The sequence below is a fragment of the Sapajus apella genome, unplaced genomic scaffold, assembly GCF_009761245.1.
Source record: "Sapajus apella isolate SASKATOON/1434 unplaced genomic scaffold, GSC_monkey_1.0 scaffold171, whole genome shotgun sequence".
Taxonomy (NCBI): domain Eukaryota; kingdom Metazoa; phylum Chordata; class Mammalia; order Primates; family Cebidae; genus Sapajus; species Sapajus apella.
The window spans coordinates 1,505,482-1,530,037 of record NW_022437111.1 but is presented as its reverse complement, the minus strand read 5'-3'; the positions used below and the strand labels follow the sequence as shown (position 1 = coordinate 1,530,037).

Here is a 24,556-nt window from a genome sequence, read left to right as displayed (position 1 = left end):
ATCTCTTGACCGCGTGATCCACCCGCCTCGGCCTCCCAAAGTGATGGGATTACAGGCGTGAGCCACCGCGCCCAGCCACTTTGTTACTTTTAATGTCTCCTGCTTCACAGGACATGGCTAGCCTCGAAGAGATCAGGGGTACATGCCCAGAGGGGCTACTTCTCAATTTCTTTGCTCAAGTGCTGCAGATCTCAGAGGCACATAAATGTCCCCCACATGGAGCAGAGGCTTTGCAGTGCCTGATCTGGGCAGAAAACGGAGGCATGCACCTGGGGCAGGATCATACAGAGTGAACCCTGTCCCTGCTGCAGCACTAGGTTTGGAGAAATCTACTGGATATTTACACGTTTCCCACTTCTGCTTGTGACTTGTGGCCAAACTCAAGAGTACCACCCACTTCCGGGAATAGTGGACTGAGGTAACAGAAACATTCTAGATTCATACAATTGGGGTCAGCTTAGGATCATCTGAAAATGAAGGTTGTGTATGTCAATGCCTTCTAGCAGGACTGGTGGAGAGATGTACTTAATGAATGATTTTAGAAAAGGGCTAGAGGTGAAGCACATGGCCTCTGCCCTCACTTGTTGAAGACTATCTTCTGAAGTCCTGTGGAGCTCAGTGCCTGCCACATGGCTGCCCACATTTGAACTGAGCTGAATTTTCACCTATGGGCTTCAAAGGCTGTGTGTACTCTGGGATCTCTGTGAATCTGTCAGGGAAGGTGTCTTTGTCATGTTTGTGGATGGGACTGTCTTTGGGGGTTTCCCCAGGGCTTTACATTCACTCTCCAAGGGTATATTTGTAGTCATTCTCATCAGTGGAAATGCCCACCTGCCGGCAGAAGTTATCTGGAACCAAGCAAGAGCACTGTCGCTGGCTGTGGTGGTGTTTCTCTCTAGTCAGTTCCCCTTTCTGCATTTGAGTTCTAGCGTCAGTCCTGACATTATTTCTCTCTCTACAAGAAGTCTTAGGAGGTATGGGGAGCTCGCAAAGTCTCCTTTTGGCTTATTCTTAATACCTTGCTTCTGTGTTCCTTGGGAATGCTGCTGTATTTATGCATCTGGTCTCTTTTTGGAGCTGCAGTGGACGGGCATTTGTGACAGGTATGTTTTTGGAGGCTCAGATGCCTAGGGAGTGGTGTGAGAAAGCTGCAAGCTGCATCTGGAGCAGAAGTGCTGATGTGCTGATGGCCGGCCAGGGAATGCGTAAAAGGGATTGCAGAGAACATGCTTAAAACCTTTGACCATCAGGTTTCCTTCTCAGATTGACTACATTGGAGGTGGGATATTACAAAAGTGTGTCTCTTCCAGCCAGATTCGTTCATCTGTTTTTGTGAGCTAAGAGACAGAATAGGCAGGAAATAAAGGTGCCACTTACCAAATAACTGGCAGCCGTTCTTGGCCTTGGGGTGCTGGGGTCTCCGAGCAGCCTCTGCTCTAGAAGAAGCAGTCCAAAGATGCCAGCTGGCCCTGTCTGAATCCCCTGTGCCAGTGGGAAATCCAGAGGAGGGGGATTTCCTCCTCTTGCGGCTCTCTGCAACGGACTTACTTGGCTTTCCTGTTTGACCCTTCCCTTCTCTGGTCCAGAGACCCTTCCCCAATATTTCTTCCCATCCAAATGCCCCATCCCAATATTAGCCCCACTTGGCACCAGAGACCAAGAACTAATTTAAGAAACATTCTTGGGTCAAAAAAGAGCCCAGGCAAGTGATTTAACATACTGTGTTTCACATACTGTGAACATATTTGCATTTGCAAATGGGCTTAAAATATCGCCTCCGTTAATAGTAATTTAAGGTTCTGGAGAGCCAGGTGAAAATAACTTTTGGCAAAGGGAACTTCCTACTCTTCTTAAATTGTAATAATGAAGGAGACAGCCTGTTTATCTTACATGTAACCTCAATCTTGGGACTAAGGCTCTGGACTAAAATGGACTTTATGTGCTCAGACTTGCAGTCCATGTTATGTCTGCTGCTGCAGATACCATTAATAGTATTTCTATGAGCCACTCTGTGTATAATGGGAGCTTTTATAAATCTCTATTTATATATTCCTAATATACTTACTAAGTGCTTGCTATGTTCCAAGTACTAGAGATTTAACAGGGAGCATAAAAGACATAAGGTGAAGCTATACTTTTGGTTTCTAGCCTAGTGGGGAAATCATATTAGATTAATCACACTAGACATGACTATGTAGCAACGGTAATTTAAAGAGAAGGAAGTTGTTCTGTGTGACTGTGTTAGCTGATTAATTACTAAGTCTTTGCGTTTGGTATTTTGGTTAGTCTATTATTCTTGGATTTCATGTGCCCCCTTGCTGGGTGGAGGTGAGGATGGCATTTTATGGAGTTGAGGCTAGGGTGGGTGGAGAGAAAACATGAAAGATGAAGAGATGAGCCAAGCCAGATTCTTCGGGAGAAAATCAAGGTTCAAATACCATGTTTCAAAAATCGGATTGAGGTGGGAGTTGAGGTTAGGGGTCCGTAGGTCAGGAGATTGAAGCTTCAAAGAGATAAAACTAGAGCAAAAGCAAGCAGGGAGGGTGGTGGAGTGGTCCCTGGGCAGTTCTCCAGAGTCCATTCTAGTGTGGGCAATCCACCTTTCATGGCCAGGCAGGTAAGAGTATTTGTGAGGTGGGAGAAAGGATAGGGCCATATACTGAGCACACAGCCCTTTATGGGCCCCTATCTCTCTTCTCGTCTCCTGTACAGTGTTGTTTCTGAACTGTATATTGGCTTACACTCGGGCTGAGGGTTGAGAAATAGGCGCCATTTTGAACATGTGTGGAGGAAGAAAAGTGTGTCTTCAGCACTTTCCGTCTCCCCATCACTTCCCTGAGACCTCAACACTGGGAAGCATCGCATTCCCTATTGGTCTTCCTTTATTCGTGGATGGCTGAAATTCCTTTCTGAGTTCCATTTCCTATTTAGAGAAATTAACTTGAACCTAATTTCTAATGGCTTAAAAAAAATCTCCCTTCCAGCTAGCATTTGCATTTTAACAGGGGCTTTCAAAAAATGCCTTAGCCCAAGGAATGAGTAATGTGGGAATTCCAAGCAGCAGGGTAGGCCTGGTGCGTGGAACAGAGAAGGCCCCTCAGGTTGTGTCCTTGAAACACTGGCTTCCTCTCTTCGACCTTGATGCTGTCTCTGAGAAAACAAGAATCGGGCTACCTTAGGGGGCCAGGATGGACATGGCTCCCTTTCAGTGAGTTCTGTGAGCCTCATTCCTGCGAGGCAGAGACTTCGAGTGGAAGAGCACAAACTAGGAGAAGCACCTGAGAAACTTTGCATGATCCTTACCTTTTTGGCCAAAAGGAAACAAACAAACAAAAAAATCATTTACAAATTCATCAATAGTTTGAAAAGGGGGTGCTCCTTGACTCAGAAAGTCTTGATTCCAGATACAACTAGGAGAACCAGGTGTATGTCTTATACACAAATTTGCTCTTGGGGGACTGGAAAAGCTAAATGCTATTGCCATGCTATGCCCCTTCTTCTAGGCCAGTGAGGGTAACGTACTCTTCATTTTAATGCTTCAGTTCCCTACAATATTGGAAAGTGGATAAAAGCACCCTCTGCTCCTTCTTAATCTGGATAGACATTTCTTCTCTGTACCTATGCACCCTTGTCTATGTAGAAACACTGTGCTCCCAAATGACTGTCGGAAAGAATAACTCATGAAAGAAAATAAGCATTAGATCAGGAAATTCTCCACAAATGGGGGATAAGGGGGACTTGCTCCAAGGAGAGACTGGAAACCAAATCAGACATGCAATCCAGCCTGAGCTAGAAGGAGACGTGGCTGGTGGGAGCTTGAGGAAAACAGAGCTCAGGACGGAGGATGTCTCCACCTCCAGTCATCTCCTCTGTCCACCAGACACCAGGAAGTGTTCATATTCCATCAAGGCAGCCCTCACACCCATCCCTTCCTCATCATGTGCACTGCCCCTTTATTGCTTCAGGTTTGCCATCTCAAATCTATAAGCCTATAATGCCGGCTTTCTTGATGACCCTGATACCAGCCCTCACCTCTTGACAGGCTTATTTTCTTTAAGCTGTCATTACATCATTTTTCTGCTCCTAAATTATTAATTCCAAGCTTTCAATTTTCTGTTAAATTAAATATAAATTCCTTATTTGACTTTCAGTATCCTATTAAGCTATTTTGCTCTCCTTGCTCTACTTACAGAAACTAATTTCCCATTATTTGTCCAAAGTCAACTTCTGCTGTAGTCCAGTCAGTTTTTCTTATTGTCCTATAAAAATTCCATGGTCACTCCTCCATTTCCATGTGTCCTTAAAAATTGTTATGTTTGATTGTGTCTCAGAAAGTTGCTAAACAATGCTATACCAATGAAAATCATCGAACATAGGGCCATGCTTGATATTTTTACGTTTGTGCATGTATGCATGTATCAATTATATGGTTGAAATATTTGTCCAGTGAAACTCAATCAGCCCTAAAGTGATTCTTTAGGAAGCAGCAGTTCTTTGAGGCCCATTAAACAGATGATTCGGATGCAGGGTTATACATTATCAGGAACCTGTCTTGGGAAGAATTATGCAAAGCTTGCAAAGCCTTTCAAGGACAGAGGCCGATAGCTACCACATTGAGTTCTAGGAAATTAACAATTGTTAATGTTTTTTTTTGTTTGTTTGTTTTGTTTTGTTTTTTTACAAAAAAGACAGCAATTCTCAGAGAAAGACTGTTAAACAGTGTAGTGGCTCAGGCCCTCATGAGTGGGAGTATCAGAATGAGTGGACTGATTTACTTAGAGCCAATACTGGGTGGAGCCTCAACTGCTATAACAGAAACCGACCCTTGCAAGTACTAACATGCCTGGCTCACTTTGTTCCTGCTACCAGACTACACTTCTGAGACTAAGTCTGAATCACCTGTCAAAGATCAGTTCAAATATTACCACCTTTACACAACCCTTCCAAGATATAGGAGTGCTTGCTATTCTCCATGTCTTCTGAAGCCCTGGATCACTTGTAGCCAGCTCAGCAGACTCTACACAGACAGGGATCTTTTAAATGTACCATGTTGTCTACTATGTTAAAAATGAGAGGAACTGACTCAGGGTGAGAGAGATGAAGTGTCCGTGTGTTCTCCTTTATTTCTCTTTATTCCTGGAAGTGTAATGAGAATCTTAGAGGTGAACTGAAAAGTTATGGAGTTCAACCACCCACTCAATTCAAGATTCTCTCCTAAACTGTCTCTTCTGTGTGATTATCCTCACTTTGGTTTGAATGGTACTGGTGAAGGGAGCTTATCACCTCATAAGAAAATCTATTCATTGGTTGTAGCTCCCTATTAAAAGTTTTCCGTCATCTGGAGCTGAAATCTGGCTCCCTGTGACTTCTAATTATTAGAACTACTTGCCCTTCAGCAACAGTGTATGTATCCTCCCATGGAAGGGCATTTAATATTTGCAGACGGCCAGCATGAACTTGCAATCTTTTTAAGCATCTTCAGGTTCATTACTCTAGTCCTTTTAGTTGTTCTTTGTTTGACGTAATTTCCTTATTCACTAGTGAACCTTGCTGCCCTTCCCCTCGATAAACTGAATTTGTCAGTGTCATTCAAGTATAACTGACCTCGCTGAACGTGATACCACAAGCGATGTGGTCTGCTTAGCACAGAGTTCAGTGAATGAATTCTACACTAGAATTAGATGAAATTTTAGTTAGCCATGCCACACTAACATTTATGTGATTTTTGTGTTTACTATGGGTAGACTATTTCTCCTGTATCTGCTTCTTCGTCTTACACAGTTGTTATTTCAAAACTTAAGTCCAGATTCTTACACTTACCCTCAGGGGACCCATCATGTTAGTATTAGTCTCTCTTTTCAGGCTTTATGAATATTAATTCAGCTAACCAAGTTTTGAGCTATCTGTCTCGTTTTGTGCCATCTGCACAGCAGTTTAATTTCTGTTGCTTTTATTAGTAGTTTTACTAAATATGTGAAAGTGAAATAGTAAAACGCTGAGTCCTGTAGCATCCACTGTGGGATCAGTCTTTTAGACAAGAATGATTCTTGACACTCAGTTGCTAAGTCAAATGAATAAATGAATAAATCAATCAATACTTTGTCTTCATTTCCCTATTTATCTATCATCATATCCTGTTAATTATAATTCTAAATATTTCTTGATCTATCCACTTTCCCCCTACTTCTGCTGCTACTATCCCAGACCGAAAAGCCATCTTCTTGAAAGAAGATGCTACACAGAAACCATGGTCATTTTTTCAAAATGCAAATCTGATGACGTCACTCTCAGCTCTAATTTCTTCTGTGGTACACATATAAAGACCAAAATCTTCAACTGACCCATAAGACAAGTGTGCTCTGGCCCCTGCTCACCTCTTCAGCCTTGTCTTCCATCTGTCTCTTCATTTTGGCCACAGAGACCTCCTCATACCTTCTCTCCTGTGCCTTCCTGCCTCAGTGCCTTTGCATATGCTGTTACCCTTGCCTAGCATTCTCCTGTCAACTCCCCAGGCCTTCACCTACTTAGCACCTACCTATTCAATCTGTTCTGTTTCCCCATTGGTACATTACAAACTGCCGCCAAACTTAGCAGATTAGAACAATGAATCCTTTACCCTCTCTCACAATGTTTGGGGTCAGGAATTTCAGCAGGCCTTGGCTGATTTTTCTGTTCCTTATTAATTTTTCTGTGCCATCAACTGATATCACCTGATATTAAGCTGACGGATGGGCTGATCTGGAGATGCACTGTCTAGTTCGGTAGCCACCGATTGTTTGAAATGAGGTTAGTTCTCATTGAGATGTGCTGTAACTATAAACCACCCACATGATTCTTGAAGATTTTGTATCCCCCTCAAAAAATTTAAAATATCCATTAATAATTTTTATTCTGATTACATGTTGAAATTATAATATTTCAGATATATTAGATCAAACAAAATGTTATTAAAATTAATGTTACCTATTTCTTTTTAATTTCTTTAATGTGACTAGTAGAAATTTTCAAATTATATCTGTGGCTTGTAATTGTGGCTTGTAGTATATTCTAATTGGACAGTGCTGATCCAGAGCATGGGTCAAGCAGTTTTTTCCTATGAAAGGCCACATAGAAAATGTTTTCAGCTTTGCAGGCCATGTGGTCTCATCATAACTGTTCGATTCTGCCATTGTAGTACATAAGTAGCCATAGATAATAATTTACAATAGACATGGCTGTGTTCCAGTACAACTATTAATAAAAATGGGTGGTAGCCAGATTTGGCCTGTAGGCTGTAATTTGCTGACCCCTGATCTAGAAGATCCAAGATTTTATTCATATGTCTGGTGACTTGGCAGAGATGGCTGGAAGGCTCAACTGGGACCATTGACCCAAACCACTACACATGCCTCACCAGCATCATGGCCTCAAGGTAATGGGCCATCTTACATGGTGGCTCAGAACTCCAGAAAATGTACTCCAAGAGAGACAGGTAGAAGCTGCAAGGCTTCTTATGACTAGCTCTCGAAGAATATCACTTGTACCCCATTCTACGGTCAAACAAGTCACTTAGGCTACCCCAGATTCAAGGAGAAGAAATCAGACTCTATCTCTTCGTGGGAGGAAGAGTAGGCAAGAATATGTGTTTATCTTTAATCTACCATATCATTCTTCAAATCTCAGTTTAGGCTGGTTCTGTTATAGGCTGTCAAAGTACCACAAATGTCTCTTTTGTAGCACTTGTCATAACTAGCTTTACATTTCTTTGTGTGATTACTTGATCACTATCTTGCTTTTCTACTAAACTGAGGCAACCACATGAAGAGGAACTATTTCTGGTTTTGTTCATTATATTCCTAGCACCAAACGCAATGCCTGGTTCAATAAATATTTATGGAAGAAATGAATGAATGAATGAAGCAATAACCAATGAATGAATGGGTAATAACTGTATCAAGATTAATCCCACGTTTCTCCATATTGCTCTCAAGTATATCATGAGATACTCTGTCTGAAGCCTTGTCAAAATTCAGATACATTTGATTCCCAGTAACCTTCTTATTTGGAAGTTCAGAAACTTTATAAAAAAGGAAATAAGTCTATCCTACTCCTCCCAGTATCTCAAAGGTAGTAATAGCTGCTGCAAACATATAGCTTCAGGTCCTGCTGCTCTGAGAAGTAACGCAGCACAGCATGTCACACCCAGAGGCAAGCCAAGGCCCCAGGCAGCTGGTGTTGGACCGGAACTACACCCTTCTCTCACCGAGCTGATGATGTGCTAGTCCAGCAGGCCTGGCTTGTCCAACCACAAGTATGAACTGGCAGAAGGCAGTGAGCTGGGCCCTGACTACTGCTTGGCTGAAGCCAACCTAATTCTTCCTCCACAGAGGCTGTGGTGTCCCCTGCTTTGCGCAGGGCAAGAACTCTTGTATGCCTTAGGAGAAGCCAAGGACTATCTACCGCCTTCCACACTGGCTCTGGAGCCTGCCTTGTAGTTATTTGTGGACACTCTTTACACCCCCGCAACCTCTAGAATAAGTCTGACACTGAGTAGACGTAGCAAACGTTTGCCTTGAAGAATACCTCAATAAATAACCTTCTGAGGCACCAACAAACTTCTCAGCATTTTTCCTGATACTCCAGTTACCACTAATATTTTAGACAAGGTTGTGAAATAAGCAATCTTTTTCCTTGTTGCTCTCCAACATCTACTGCGGGCCCCTCCTCTCACTTCCCGTTTCATCCTCTCTGCACTCCCCTGTCCCACCCCATTTCTGGCTGCCACCACCCACCTCTCCTCATCCTGCCTTTTGCCTGAATAAGAGCCCACATGCTCTTTCAGACCTCAGACACAAAGATACCCTTTCTCTGTTCCTTCTTTTTCTGCCCAAGTAGTCATATTTCCTCAGAGCTCTTCTAGGTGTGGCTTAGATGGAGCACTGTAGTGTGCACCTAAAACCTAAGCCCAGGCTGGGAAGCTGATGCCTGTCCAGCTTACAGCAGGGAAGAGCTCTCTGTACCTGGCGCACAGTGGGTATTCAAGCAGTGTTTGCGAAATGAACAGCAGCTCAGGAAAGAATCTCTCTTGATGCAAAGGGATGCTTTTGGGCCCCTTTTCTGCCCTCCCCAGTCTGTCTCTCTGAGTGTCCTCTCGATTCCAGGAGCCACCATCACACCTGGCCCTGGGCTGTGCTGCTCCCCTGTGTCCTCGAGGCTGGATAGCTCAGAGTCCTTTCTGCCAACTCCCATGGCAGAGGAAAAGCTGGTTGGCATTTTTAAAGGAGCTACACCAGTGTGAAAGAAACACAGTGAGGCTGCATGGGTTTAAATCTCAGCTGCACGGTTTACTAGCTGGATGGCCTAGGTCAAGTACTGTGACCTCTCCGAGACTCCATTCTTCCATCTATAACATGGGGACAAATAACCTCACCCTGTTGTGAGCAGTAACAGTACGATTAATCATTTAGTACATCTTACTCATGTTCTCTGATGGGCCGGACATATAAAGTAAGTGAAAGTGGATTATGGCAGGTCCTCTTCTTGGTTTCTGGAATGTGCCTCCAGTTGTTACATGGAGGCTCCTCTATTTAAGTTTCTGACTAGTTCACCCACCTCATAGACCTTCTTCTGTGCTTAGCTGACAGAAATCTCCTCTCAGAGAATCCCCCCACAAATTCGTAGGTTCTTTCCTCTCCCATTCCCCATTTTGCTCTCTCCCTCCAAAGGCAAGAGTTTCCACTTTCCAGGCCCACTGGAGAAAGTTCTGGCTTCTGGTTGTGTTGGGGTTTCATTCCAGAGGGAGTGGGGACATTTCTACTCTTCTTCACAGCCAATGACATTGGAGAGACTGGCTTTCTAACCCAGCCCACACCCTCACACATACACATCATGGCTAGAGTGGAGAGAAATTCTTCATATGGGGCATGTATACTTCATAAAAGAAAATCATGTAATCTTGAGTATTTTAGCATACTATTGCAACAGGGTCACTGATAAACTAGGCGTCCAGAGTGTTTTCTAGGATGGTGTGTGGTCTCCAAATTAACATTAGTGAAGCTTACTGGAAGGAAATCCAGGATTTTGAGGAGAGAAGTGATTGCCGTCGCCAAATCCTTGAAGGATTTTGGCCAGAACTGTGTTAGGCTTACTCTGGGTAGCTTCAGAGGACAAAACCAGTATTGGCGGAAGGAAGATAAGGAGAAACAGCTTCTAACCCAGGGGAAGTGAGAGTTTGCAAACCGGGAAGTCAAAAATGGTCCTGATTCCTTGTGAGGGTCAGGGCTTCTCCTCACTGTGTGAATTACAGGGGCCATTTGTCAAAGATTCCTCAGAGCAATACTGATTTCATGAAATTATTTGAATTAACGGTGATTTGTTAAATTTATAGTAAACTATAATTTGATTTGTGTCCCTGTTTGACATGCCACCCCAGAAAAAAATTATCTTTGTTTAGGTCAAACATAATGGTCTTTGGTTTGCAAACCATGAGAGATTCCTATATTAAGTGGGAGTTCAGATTCAAAGGGCCCTCAATTTTGTTTGTTTTTGTTTTTTAATAGAAGCCAGCCTAATGAGTAGGAAGTGTTTCTCACTGTCATTTTATAATAAATTTTTAAATTTTGAGTATGACCATCTTTTCAAATGTATTAGTTATTTCCACTTCTATATGCTATCTGCACATTTGTTTTGGCCGCTTTTCATTTGGGTCTTTGGTCTTTTTCTTATTTTTCTTATTGATTTGTAGAGGGTCTTTTATACATAGAAAATTAATGCTTTGTGACTAGTTGCAAATACTTTCAGTTGCTGAAATGCACAGTAGGTGTTTCATGTATGAGCTGAATGGCTGGTTCCTGATTGCTCTCTCCTTCCCTTCCAGCCAATAGATTTCAGAGTTTGGGCATTACCTGTTGAGCCAAAGCTGACATCACACAAGGGTAGAGCCTGGGAACAGAATTCTCTATCTGATTCCTATGAACTTCCTTATACTAAATCACCAACAGCAACCTACGTATCATAGAATATGAGTTGAACAAGTGTTGGCAAGGATGTGGAGAAATTGGAGGTCTTGTTCTAGTTGTTGAAGGGAATGTAAAGTGATGCAGCTACTATGAAAAATAGTGTAGCAGTTCCTCAGGAAATTAAAAATAAAATGACCACATGATCTAGCAATTCCCTTTCTGGATATATGCCCAAAAGAACTGAAAGCAAGGTCTTAAAGAGTTGTTGGTACACCCTTGTTCATAGAAGCAATATGTGCAATAGCCAAAAGGTGGAAGCAACTCAGTGTTCATCAACAGATGAATGGATAAACAAAATGTAGTATGTAGTATATACATACAGTGGAATATCATTTAGTCTAAGAAAGAAAGAAAATTCAAACACATGCTACAATGTGGATGGCCCTTGAATACATTATACTAAGTGAAATAAACCAGTCACAAAAAGATAAATACTGTATGAGTCTACTTGTACCCCAAGCAGTCAAATTCATGGAAACAGAAGGTGGAATGGCAGTTGTCAAGAGCTGAGAGGAGGAGAGAATGGGGAGTTATTGTTTAACAGGTATAGAGACTTAAGTCTTACAAGATGAAAAGGGTTCTGGAGATGGATATAGTGATGACTGCACAGCAATATGAATGTATTTGATACCACTGTACACTCAAAAGGTCAAGATAGCAAATTTTATGTGTATTTACCACAACTAATAGTAATTTCTAAAACTTATATGATGTAATTTCACCCTTCCCTATTGTTAAAGATCACAAATTAGAAAACATGTTAGCAAAAGGCACATGAAAATAAGGGCTCTTGTGTTGATCAGAACATAAACATATTATCTCAGGGGAGAAAAATTTGCAACTATTCTTTGGCCCTTTGGTCAAGCAATTCTACTTATAGGAATATAGCTTACTCCCACCTATGTGATATGGCATATAATCAAGATTTTCCATTGCAACAAAAGTTTGGAAACAATCTTAGTATCTATCAGTAGCGGTCTGGAAATATATTATTGTCATCCAATGGAATACAATAGACTAATATGCAACTGTAAGCATGAGGATACATGCTGATACAGAATAATCTCCAAGGTGATCATATGTGTGCAAAATTGTACATAGTAGGCTACCATTTGTGCTTAAAAAGAAAGTGAAAACAGAATATGGATCTATCTTTTTGTTTAGTTTTGTCTAAAGTAGCTTTAAGTAGAGGCAAGAAACTGGTGTAACAATGATCAGGCCAGTTACATCTATGGAAGAAAACTAGGCAGCTAGGGGACAAGGCTGGGAGGAAGACCTGCTTTCCATTATTTATCACCTTTACCTTTCAAATTTAGTACCATGTACAGGTATGATCTATTCAAAAATATTTATTAAAAAAAGAAAAGGTATAGTCTAGAAGGAAACAAAACGTAACAGATGCTTCTAGCTCAGTGCCCTGCACTGGGTGCAGTGAGAGCAGGGAGGAAAGAAACACAAATGGCTTCTAAACAACACCATCTGGGGAATAAATTTCTGCTACTGGATCAAGAATAGTTGTGCATCTTTTCCTGGAAAGAACTGATTTGTTTTTACCAACAGAGCTATGAATTAGTGGACAGACATGTGAATTAATTCACTGGTTAGGTTTTCCTTTTTACATTGGCTGTTAGAAAGCTATAAGCCAAACTTATGTCCCACTCAGTGCAAATTGGGTAGATTTCTAGGGCAACCATTTAGCGCTGGCCTCTTCTTGGCTTCATCACATGGATTAAGTTAATTGCTCTCAAAGTGTGGTCCTTATGTTGTTAAACATAAACATTCATGGGTTTCATCCCAACCTACTAAGCCAGACTTTCTGTGGATGAGGCCCAGGAAACTCTCCAGGTGATTTTTACTCACATTAAAGTTTGAGAACCACAGGAAAACAAAAGGAAGGCTGATTTCTAAGCACAAATACAACACTCTCCGATTGCCCCATTATGCCTGTGTGTTGGTCAAGATAGATAATGCTAGCTACTGCAATAATCAATCCCCAAAAGTTTATTTTTTTGCTAATATTGCAATCCAATGTAGATCAGTTGTCAGAAAGGTGTAGAGAGCTGCTTTACTAGTTTATGCAGCAAACCAGGTCCCTTCCATTGTAAGACTTTACTATTTTCTAGGCCCTTGGACTTTTCCTCTGGATTGCCTGCTGCTAAGAGGGCAGGAAAGAGAGGAAAGAGGGAGACTTTAGCAGCTAGATACGGAAGAAACGTCTTTTCTGCCCACAATTCCATTGGCAAGAAGCCAATCTCATGGCCTATCTAACTGCAGGGGAGGCTGCGAAATGTGACCTATTTATGGAGCTGAGAGCAAAAGGAAATGGCTTTGATGAACCCCTAGCATTATCTCTGCAAACCCATGAACCCAAGTGAATCCCACGCTCCACTTCCAGGTCACGTTTTGGTGAACATCGGTTTTCAGCTTCCTTTTCTAATCAAGTTTTATCTTTTCTTTTTTGACTCTAGCACTATGGGACTGAGTACCATTCTCTTTGCGTTGGCCCTCCTGATCTCTGGTAAGAAACTTTCAGCTTTGTTAAGTCCTGGAATACTTTCACTGTCTCCTGATGAATCTGACCACTGCAAGCCCAGGCCTGACTTGGTGGGTTTTACTCACTTTCTACTGAGCGTCGTACAAGACCACATGCAAAAAAGACTTTCCTGGAGAAGAAGGAAGTGTTATGATTGAAAGCAGTTGATGGCAGGCAGGCCCATCCTGGGATGGAGCCCTCCCCCGTGTGCTTCCTCCTCCTCCGCAGTCTCACATCAGTGAGCCTAGATTCTCAGAGTAGGGTAGTTTGGCCCATCCCATGGGGCTGGGGGAAGGCTGCTGCACTGAGGCCGCTGAGACTTGACTCTTCTGCTCCACACATATTCTCTTCTGGTCTTTTCTGACCCTGTTTCTAGCATTGTCAGGCTCCTAGGAAACAACTAATGGGATTCCAAAAGTCTCCCTTCACACGGAGCATTGGTTTTCATGTCCCTGCCTTCCCTACCCTCTCCCACGCCCTTCCCTACAGCCCATGCACTTAGATCATGGTTGCCAGTGCTTACTGACAACTACGGATTGTCAGCTAATTGCATCAGCTGATTTACAGTGGAGCTAATGAAGCTGAAGCTTCAGAGCCCCACATTTGTACAACCCTTTCTAAATCCCCCTCAAGACCCTCTGAAGGGCCCCCTAGCAGTGTGGTCACATGTCTTATGCTTTGGAAAAATTTGGATAAGTAAGATATTCTAACCACAATAGGTTACGACTGCTGTCTCCTTCCTCTGCGACTTTTCCCTCCATCCCATTCTCCTGCCGTCTGGTGGTGTTAGCAGTCAGGGGCATTTTGTATTTGAATTCTACATTCTTTTTCTTAACTATCCACCACCTCCCTTTAAAATTTTAATAGCATCCGGCCTCAGAAAACTCAGATCTTCCCTGTTTGCTGCTTCACTTTGAGTTTCAGTTTCTTCATCTGTAAACGGAGGTTGGCTGCGGTCCCTACCATGTGTCCTATGACTCAGTGTCTTGTAGTTATTCCTGGCCCACCCCTTCCTGCTGCTCCTTCTCTCCACCTGCAGGCCTGAGAGGGAAGCCACCCAGTCAGGGAGGTGAACTGAACCTGAAGTTTGGCTACAGCATCCACAGGCCACCAGTCACGAGTTCACCTCTTCCAAATGGCCACACACCAGGGCCTTGGCCACTGTCCCCATGTCTGCTGTGATTGATGAGGAGTCAGGGTACTACAAAGAGATACTCCCTCAGATCCATATTGGCTGGGATTGGCCTTTTGGGACTTCTGTTTTCTGCTGAGCACCTTGAGTTTGTGGAGTCCTAGAGTGTGAGGCCTGTAGATATGCCAGCTGATCACTGACTTAGGTAACATCAGCAGCTTCCAACCCCCAGGGCCCATGACCTGCCACCTTAGCTCCTGGGGAGGTGGGAGATATGTGTGTGTCAGAGAGCAAGGGAAGAAGACAAGACTCTGGAAAACAATCCAGCAAGATTCCCTTCCCACCCCACCCCTTATTTATTTATTTATTTATTTATTTATTATTTTTTTGAGACAGCATCTTTGTCACCCAAGCTGGAGTACAGTGTCACAATCACAGCTCACTGTGGCCTCGATTACCTGGATTCAAGCGATTCTCCCCAAGTGCTGGAATTATATGCATAAGCCATCGCACATGAATTATTTTATTTATTTCATAAATGCACATACAGTCATGAGTCATTTAGCAACAGGGGTATGTTCTGAGAAACACATTGTTAGGCAATTTTGTCATTGTGTGATCATCATAGAGTGTCTGTACACAAAACTAGATGGCGTAGCCTGCTCCGTACCTAGGCTGCATGGCACAGCCAGTTGCTCCTAGGCTACAAGCCTGCAGAGCATGTTACTGTGCTGAATGTCAAAGGCAGTTGTAACACAATGGTAAGTATTTGCATATCTGGACATATCTAAGCATAGAAAAGATACAGTAAAAATATGGTGTTATAATCTTATGGGACCACCACTGAATATGACTAAAATGTGGCTATGCAGTACATGACTGTATATATGTGTATATATATACATATACATATATATATGTATATATATATACATATATAGAGAGAGAGCCCTTACTGTATGCTTGGTACTGTTCTAAGTACCTCATGAATATTAACTCATTTAGGCCTCACAATAATTTTCTGCTTTAGGTCTTGTTATTATTTCCCATTTTAAGATGTGGACACTAAAGCCCAAAGAGGTTAAGCAATTTACCCAAGATCAACACAGCTCCTAAGTGGCAGAGCTTGGATTCACACTTAGCAGTGTAGATTTGGTATTTGTTCACTTGACTCCTCTCCTACTCTTGTGGTAAACGATGCATAAGTGGTAAGACTTCTTCCATGGGGCCTGAAAACTTTGGTGGGTAATATAGCTTCTGCCTCATCCAATGTTCTTCCAGCGCATCCTCCCCATCACCTACACCTAGCAGTGACACCTCAGTTGACCCAAAAGCTTAGGCCCAAGCCCTTCTCATCACAGTGACCAGACCACCTCTTATGATCTGGGAGAGAAAGAAGAAAAATGCCCTAGAAAAAAATTTCCAGAAAACACTAACCTGGAACACTGTTTCTCACCAAATTTTCTGACTCTTCACACTGAAAATGAGAAAGTAGAGCTGAGACACTCTATCAAAACTGAGATCAGGTGTCACTTTTGCCTGTGACTTGCCTCTGATACTTCTTAGAAACTTCTTAGCTCCTGAGAATAGAGTTATCAATATTGAAAGCAACAATCCCAAATGGTAACTGTTTAAGTTTTATTGTGGTGAGAAAATAAGTGACTATATTTTTAGCTGTACAAATTTAAAGTGGAATAGAAAGCCTATGACAGATTAGAAAACGACATTGCCAATAATTAACACATGGTGAAAAGCAACAGCAAATTAGATTCTATTCTTCTTTAAAGAAAGGAAAAAATCAGTTTGAATTCTATCCGCCTTTCTTCTCAGAGCACACCTCTATCTGCTTACTTGGCTGGTGAACAGTGACCTAGCCACAGGGCAGGCATCCAAAGGGAGACAGGAGCTACAATTGGCTCAGATAATCCACCCCCAAAATGTAGAGCTAAGTAATTCATTTGATGGCATAGAAATAGCAGTACAGTGAAATAATTCTAATTCACCTTTTCCTCCCTTATATTTTGTGTCCTCTGTCACAGGAATTTGACACAGTAATATTTACTACCCCTGCTCTTGAGGCTAAAATTGGATGAGAGTTTAAGCCTGAAATGGGCACCCGTGGTCTTGCAGAATTAGGTTACAATTTGTGCATTGTATTTATAAAGCGAAAGGAATTTCTAGTGCCACTTGCAGAGGCACCTCTAAGTGTCAAGCTCTGTTTGCCTCTGTCCTGGTACTTCCATCACACTTTTAGGCTGGAGTCAGAGAGGTTTTTGAAAAATCAGTAGCTCCCACATCAAGAGGAAGTGTCTTTCCACTTTGGCTTTTGGTAACTACTCTCTTTTTGTCTGAGGGTTCTCTGGGTCCTAAGCCTTCTCACTTCTCTTGAACAACACCTCTAGTTCTTCAGTTTAATTTTTTTTTTTTTCTTTTTTTGAGATGGAGTCTCACTCTGTAGCCTAGGCTGAAGTGCAATGGCACGATCTTGGCTCACTGCAACCTCCAACTCCCAGGTGCAAGCAATTCTCCTGCCTCAGCCTCCCAAGTAGCTGGGATTGCAGGTGCCCGCCACCAAGCCCAGCTAATTTTTGTACTTTTAGTAGAGACGGGGTTTCACCATGTTGGCCAGGCTGGTCTCAAACTCCTGATCTCAGGTGATCTGCCTGCTTTGGCCTTCCAAAGTGCTGGAATTATAGGCATGAGCCACCACACCCAGCCCACTTTAAGATTTATATAAGATTGACTCAAACCCTCATTCCTCATCCTGTGGAAAGCTCCACCATTTTCCCCAGATTTTTTTGCAGGTTTCTACATTTTTTGCAGGTTCCCATTTCCTGCTGTTATTGATAGTCCTTATTAAAACCACCACCTGGAGATGAAGAGACATCTAAGACCTCTCATTCCCAAAGAATTGTCATGGAGCCTAATAGTTCTGTTGGATTCACCCCTTTATGTTAAGCCATTTCAAGGTTTTTAAAAAATACATGTATGTTATCTAGTAGGGAGTATCTTACCCCCAAATTAGCTGATTGTTTTAGTAGGGCTTTCAGTGGGTTCCAGAGAAAATAAGCAATCAGACAAGTTGATTTATTGAAAGACAATCACTGACTAGGAAGTGTATGGGGTTGTTTGGGAGCAGCAGTAAAATTGGCAGGGAACAGAGGCTCCCAAGGCAAGCAGACTTTTTTTTTTTTTTTTTTTTTTTTTTTGGAAGGAGCAAGAGTTTGAGAGAATGTGGCTTATTTTTCCTTTGTGAGAAGGGAGTTTTAATACCATTTCCAAAATATGTAACCTGGTAACTTGGCCCCTGAAGTGCTGTTGAGGTTTATGGAAGCAAAAAACTCTGTCACCCAGGCTAGAGTGCAGTGGTCCCATCAAAGCTTACTGCCGCCTCTAATTCCCAGGCTCAAAAGCTGTTTCTGCCTCAGTCACCTGAATAGCTAGGACTATAAGTGCATGCCACCATGCCTGGCTAGCTTTTTTTTTTTTTTTTTTAGGAGATGGGGTCTAACTTCATTGCCCAGGCTGGTCCTTGGTCCTGAGCTCCTTTTAAGTGATTCTCTCATCTCAGCTTCTTAAAGTGCTGGGGTTATAGGTATGGCCTACCTATTTTTATGTTTTATATTTTTTGTACATTTTGATGTTATTTCAAATACTTTTTTAGTATCCTAAATATACTTAAAAACCCTTTTTTGAGTAAATTTATCTATAAATTATTAATTTTATGTTGATAGACATTGTTCTCTGTTATTACTAGTAATGTTAAAAATAAATAAATAAAGTAACTCAATTAATGCTTACCGCAGGCCAGTATTTGCCCCAATACTGACTCAAATATTCATTCTTTTAATCCTCACAATAAACCTATGATGTAGGTACCATTATTGTTCCTGTTTTTCACTAGAGGAAACTAAGACACAGGGGAGTGAAGTAATTTGCCCACAGTAACACAGGTAGTGAGTAGTTGAGCTGAGATTGTACTCTGCCTACCAGAATCCATACTCTTAGTTATAATGGTGGACTGCCCTATAGCCTTCTGTTTCACAGCCCCTGGCATTCCTTTATATGGATCTATCATTATTTGTTAAATCATTTAACTTATGTCCAGTGTATTGTTCTTATAAACAATGAATATCTGTATACCTCTAATTTTGTGCACATGTATCTTTTTTTAGAATGAATTGCTAATTCAGTGCTTAAGCCCATAATTAATTTTCTTACATATTACCAACTGTCCTCCAAAAAGGTTGTAAGGTTGTACTAATTTAGAATTTTACCAGCAGTACACGAGAGGACCCATTTCCCCAACACTCTCATGGCTACTGGGTATTACCAGTATTTTTTAATACGTGCTGATCAGATGGGCAAAAAGAATGATTTCTCATTAAGGTTTAAATTGCATTTCCCTAGTTATTCTTGAGATTTTCCCATTCATTTTTTCAACAATTACTTATTGAATGCTTTATATTTGTAAGGGACAATTGCAGGTACTGGAAATGTCACAGTGAGGAAAAGTGACAAAGCCCCTGCTGTCATGGAGTTTATTCTAATGGGAGATGTCAGGTCCTCAGCTGAGCTGGGAGAGAGAGAGCTGAGTTGTCAGGTGTCAGAGGAGACGACTATAGCAGCAGAACAGAAATGAAATGGTTCAACTTTTAATCTCTTACTGCAATGGTATAACCAAAAGGCTAAAATGGGAGGAAGGGCAGAGTTTCCCTGTTCCATTTCCCTCTATAGAATGATATATCAGTCGAGGGTCAGGTAAATCAGTGCAGACCTAGGAGATTGTCTCACTGCTGAGGAAGCCCAAAATGAAACGCTCTGGCAGTTTTATGGACCTGGGGATAGAGGGATCCAAGGGTGGGGAGAATTCATGGTGTAAAATGAGGTGAGAGGGCTAGGAGTGGAAACGTACAAGGTATTGAGTCAGAGTGGGGAACAGTGTCTTCAGGGCTAGCAGTGGAAAAGTACTAGGTACTGAGTCAGAGTGGGGAACAGTGTTCAAGGCTGGAGTGGAAAAATGCTGGGTATTGAGTCCGAGTGGGGAAAAGTGTCTTCTCTATGATGAGGAGGCTTCAGCGGAGGTGACTGAAGACCTCACCGCAGAGCCTCAGATAAAGGGATCTAAGAATGAGGGTGCCTGGGCTAAGATTGCAAGTATGTGAAAAGGCATAACTGGCAGGAGGCTGAGATCTTGATTGCAACCCCCTTCAGAGACTGCCATGTACTGACTGTGCACCAAGTCTGGTGTGGAAAGGGCAACTTCCTCAGTGAGGCTTGTCAAATCAAGCCTCTTTAATTGCCTGTGTTCAGGTCTGAAAAATGACACATACGATTTTAACCAGAAGCCAGACCTCGCAGGAGAGACAGACAATAACTAAACATACCACGTCATGTCATGTCATAATAAGTACCACAACAAAGAATAAGTCAGCATTAGGGACAGAGTGCCAAGGATGCTATCTTCAAGAGAATGGTCAGAGAAATCTCCCTGGGAGGTAGCACTTACAGAAAGACCTACATGAAGTGAAGGAGTAACTGTGAGACTGTCTGGAAGAATAACCTTCCAGACAGAGGGAACAACATGAGAAGAGGGCTGAGAAAGAGTGTGTGATCTTTTGGAGGAATGGCAAGGGAGACAGTGTGGCTGGGGTAGAGTGAGGGAAAGAGGTCTCATAGGTCCTGGAGACCCAGTTATGTGAGGTCTTGTGAGGCCAGCAGAAGGACTTTGGATGTAGTTCTCAGTGTGAGGGGAAGGGATCTGGATACAATTTTCAGTATGTTGGGAAGGCATTGGAGGCTTCTGAACAGGAGAATTGTGTGACTAGAGATGTATTTTTAAGTGATCATTTTGGCTTGAGGGACTAGACTTAGGGACAAGGACAAAGCAGGCAGATGAATTAGGAGCCGATTACATTAGTCTCCCCCACGCTTTTCCTAACATATTGGAGTTCAGCTCTGACTATAGTAGTTCTAGATCTCATCAGACACACTTGCGCAGAGCTTATCTTGGGTATTTTGGGTATATAGATGATTCGTCTTGGTTATACAGATGGTTTAGATGATTGCAGACAGAAGAGGGTTGTCTGGGAACCATTCCTAAACAGGGAAGCATTCCTTGACATAGAGAAGAGGAAGGCTGAAGGGGAGGAAGAGAGTACCTGTTGCTATCTAGAAGGAGGAATCCAGCAGGAAGTTGGATACAGGTATCTGAAACTCTAGTGAAAATTATTGGCAGGCAATAAGCACCTGGGAGTTAGTAGCTTATACTTGACAGTTGAATCCATGGGACTAGAGGAGAAAAACCAGGGAAAGTATGGAGACTAAGAAGACCAAAAACATGCACTCAAGATGACCAAAATTAAAAAGTGATCTGAGAAAAGTAATGAGGAAGTCAGAGATTGGGAAAGAATAGAACATTTCAATGAGGAGAGTTGCCACCACTGTTATATTTGACAGAGTGGTCAAATGAGATGAGGTCTGAAAAGAGCCCAAGCCTTGGCCATGTTGGGACATCACCAGTGACCTTTGTCAGTAGAGAGGTGGGGGTGGGAGGCTGGGACTGAAGGCTGCAATTGCTACTTACTCTTTCAGGGAGTTTGACTCCAAGGGAAAGAGAAACTAAAAGCAGTAGCAGAGGGCTTGTGTTTGAAGTAACTGTGGTGAACCAGGCGAACAGCCTGGAGGCCAAGTGAAGTGATACTGGACACTACAGATTTGTAATGTCTGCACAATTGAATAATTTCCCCCAGAAGTGCTCAATTGCTCAATTGTAACAACAGATATGTAGACCAAAAGTAGAGTTTCCCCAGGGTAAATTCTATAGAGACAAAGGGGTATGCTTATTGAAGTTATAACAAGGAATAATTACAAAAACACACTATTGTTGCATTGTCCGATATAATAAGCACTAGTGATATGTGACTATTTAAATTTCAATTAATTAAAATTAAATAAGATTTAAAAATTCAGTTTCTCAGTCATACTAGCTACGTATCAATTGCTCAGTAGCCACAGGGGCTGGTGGCTATCATATTATTCAGCACAGAGATAGAGCATTTTCATTATCACTAAAAGTTCTTGTGGCAAACACTGCAATATAGGGTCCACACTGGATACATCTGAGGTCTTGATGAAGTTGAACAACAGATGTAGGAGTAAGCAAGAGCAAAACCTGGATGAATAGGAGGTTGCAGACAGAGATGGGTATCTGGAGATTAAGATTCTAGGGACTGAGTTGCTCCAGGTGAAAAGGTTCAGGGTTATATCACAAGAGGGTAGGGGGCAGCTGCTGAAATAGTCTGTGGGGGAAGACCTGTGGAGTTGACAAAATCAAAGAAATCTGAGACAAGGTTGTTAGACTCATTCATGAAGAAGTCACCCAAATTGTTGGCAAGACCTTGCATCTAATGCCTAAATCCTCACTGAGCAGGGGGTTAGTGATTTAGTAACTAACAGCAGTGAAAGAGGCAGACACCTCAAAAGGGGAGGGTGTTCCTCAAAGTCCCCATGACATGTGATAAAACAAACAGTAGCTGGGAGGGGCAGGTGGCTTCTTTTGGGTAGAGCCAGATTTCACTGAAATAATAACCTCAGGGGAAACAGTCAATGAAGAGGTTAAAGATGTGGGAGAGTTTCCTTGTAATTAATGGAATGAGGCTTCCAGAGGGCCAAGTAAACTCTGGAGGAAGTTTAGTAAAAGAAGGAAAATTTTTGAGTACAGATAAGCATAGGAATATAAAGAAGAGATAATTCTTAAATATGTAAGATATGCATTTGGCAATAGTAGTCAGGGAAGACCGAAGTCCCAGTAGGGTCAGAGACTTCATAAGGTTAGCAAACTACGGTTTTTGAGTGGTATTTCAACAGTAGAGTATATTGTTCAGGAATTTCTTAATTATACTTTGAAACAAACTCCTTCAGCTGATTAGGAAGGTCTAGCTGGATTCTTGAGTGCCGTTTCCCTGACATCATAGAAATCCATTGTAACTAGACTTCAACCATTCCTCTTACTGAAGTGCTGGGGAAGGGAGAGATTCTCAATGCTTACCCACCTATGGAGTCCCAGTGAGTCCAGTTGCTATGCAGCTTGAGGTCTGGGGTCATAAAAGGGAAGGCCTGAAGCCAGTTGGTGAACACAGACCTTGAGCCAAACTTTCCCCATTTAGTCAGAGAGAGGATTAGCAGCATCCCCCATGCCTAGCTCTGCGTGAGATCATGGGAGCCAGTGGTTGGTGAGGTGCTATGGAGTATAAATTGCAAAATACTTTCAGTTCCACTCAGAATGGATTTCAGAGTGATTTCCACCCCACGGGGAGGAGAGGGAGTCTGGGGAGGGACGGATGGAGAAAATTTTTTTCTGTTATTTTCTGTGATCCACTCTGGAGACAGAGGCAGAGATTCTTTACAGCAGCTGCTCAAACTACAGCTCTTGTTAAAACGCAGGTTCTGAATCAGTAGGCCCTGGGTGGGGCCAGAGATTCTGTGTTTCAGACCAGCCCACAGGTGACGTGAATCTCACTGGTCCATACATCACACTTTCAGTTGGTAGGTGAGAAAGGGAGCACTCAATGAGTGGAAGAGAAAGTCATTGTAATCTTTGGGAGAAGGGGCCTGGGTCAATGGAGTTGGACTGGCCTGTGAGTGGAGAGAGTCGATGGGAAGGAAAGAAGATACTGTGAGGCTCTACAGAAAAATAAAATAAATAAAATAAAATGTAAATCAAGAAGACAGAAGAAGCTAAAGACGAAGTCATTTCCAGATCCAGAAGGCACAATTGACAGCTGAGTAATAACGTAACATTGACTGTTAATTGGCAGTATTTTAACTGTATGTTTAGTTTCTCCATGAGGTCACCTGTCCTCTATAATATGGCAAGTTAGACTAAAACCAGCGTTTCCCAGAGACAATGCTAGAAGCTTTAACAGTAGGTGGCACTCTTGCATTACATTAAGAGCTCAGCAAAGAAGACGCAGAAACCTCAGGCTTGCCTTGTCACAACAAACACACTAAATCTTCCTTAGATCTCCCTTTCACTGTCAGCGTACCCATATAGATTTCCCTTCTCCTTCCAGTACAGATATGCATCCTCTACAGATGGTGCATTTAGTTCTTCAAGTGCTTCACGGAGTCCTAGTGAGTGTAATGCAATAGGAGTGATTCAGATTTGTGCAAACTCCCACTGATGCCTGCTGTCTGCTTCCCTTGGCGTTCAAGACCACCACCAACCCTTCGATTATGTGTTCTAACTGAGCCACTCTGTACACAGTTCAGTTTGATAAGTGCATTGTTATTTGATAAGTCACTGTTATTTGTTCTTTTCTTCCCTATTTCAAGAGAAATCACATCAGTTTAATTACTCTCACACCAAGAACTCTTCAAATGAAACTCCTCTCATCTCTCATCAACCCATCTCCTCCCTTTCTTCCTCAATGTCAACATCCCTTCACATAAATCCTGAATGATGAGATTTTATTTAGAATTTACACTAACTTCCTCTCCAAGGTGACATCTAACTTCATATTAAGTAAGAAGCAGCCTTCCCACTCTCCACCCTCATACTTCTCACCCACCACTGCTTACTTTTTTTTTTTTGCCAAGTCTCAAGTAATTCTGTAACCTAGAAAAGGTCCTACACAAACCCTGTGATCAATCACATTTAAGGAGTTGGGTGGCCCACATCCTTCCCACAAACCCCAAAGTGCCCTCAAGGACTAAAGCCTTTCTCTGAACTTTTCCAGCATGATGCCCATGGTTGTAAAAATTGTCCAGGGTCAGTGCATCCTGGGAACAAAAAGCTTGCGGTGCCTGGGGCTTCCCCAATACTCCCAAAGCACATCCTCACCTGCCCATCTATGACTCACTTCCAGCATTTCACTCACGTGCCTTAAATGG

The 24,556-nt window shown here is 42.3% G+C and overlaps 1 protein-coding gene across 3 annotated transcripts in view; it reads left to right on the top strand.

The window, feature by feature from the left end:
- Positions 1-24,556, top strand: part of CD86 (CD86 molecule) — a 65,795-nt gene that overhangs the window by 22,179 nt on the left and 19,060 nt on the right. Inside the window, exons 1-2 of one of the 3 annotated variants that reach the window (XM_032267723.1) lie at positions 92-1,103; positions 13,466-13,515. In XM_032267723.1, coding sequence (XP_032123614.1) covers positions 733-1,103; positions 13,466-13,515 — 421 coding nt within the window. In that variant the 5' untranslated portion in view covers positions 92-732. Of the gene's footprint in view, positions 1-91; positions 1,104-13,465; positions 13,516-18,359; positions 24,189-24,556 lie in introns of those variants that run through there. The other 2 variants (XM_032267724.1, XM_032267725.1) reach the window with 2 other exon arrangements.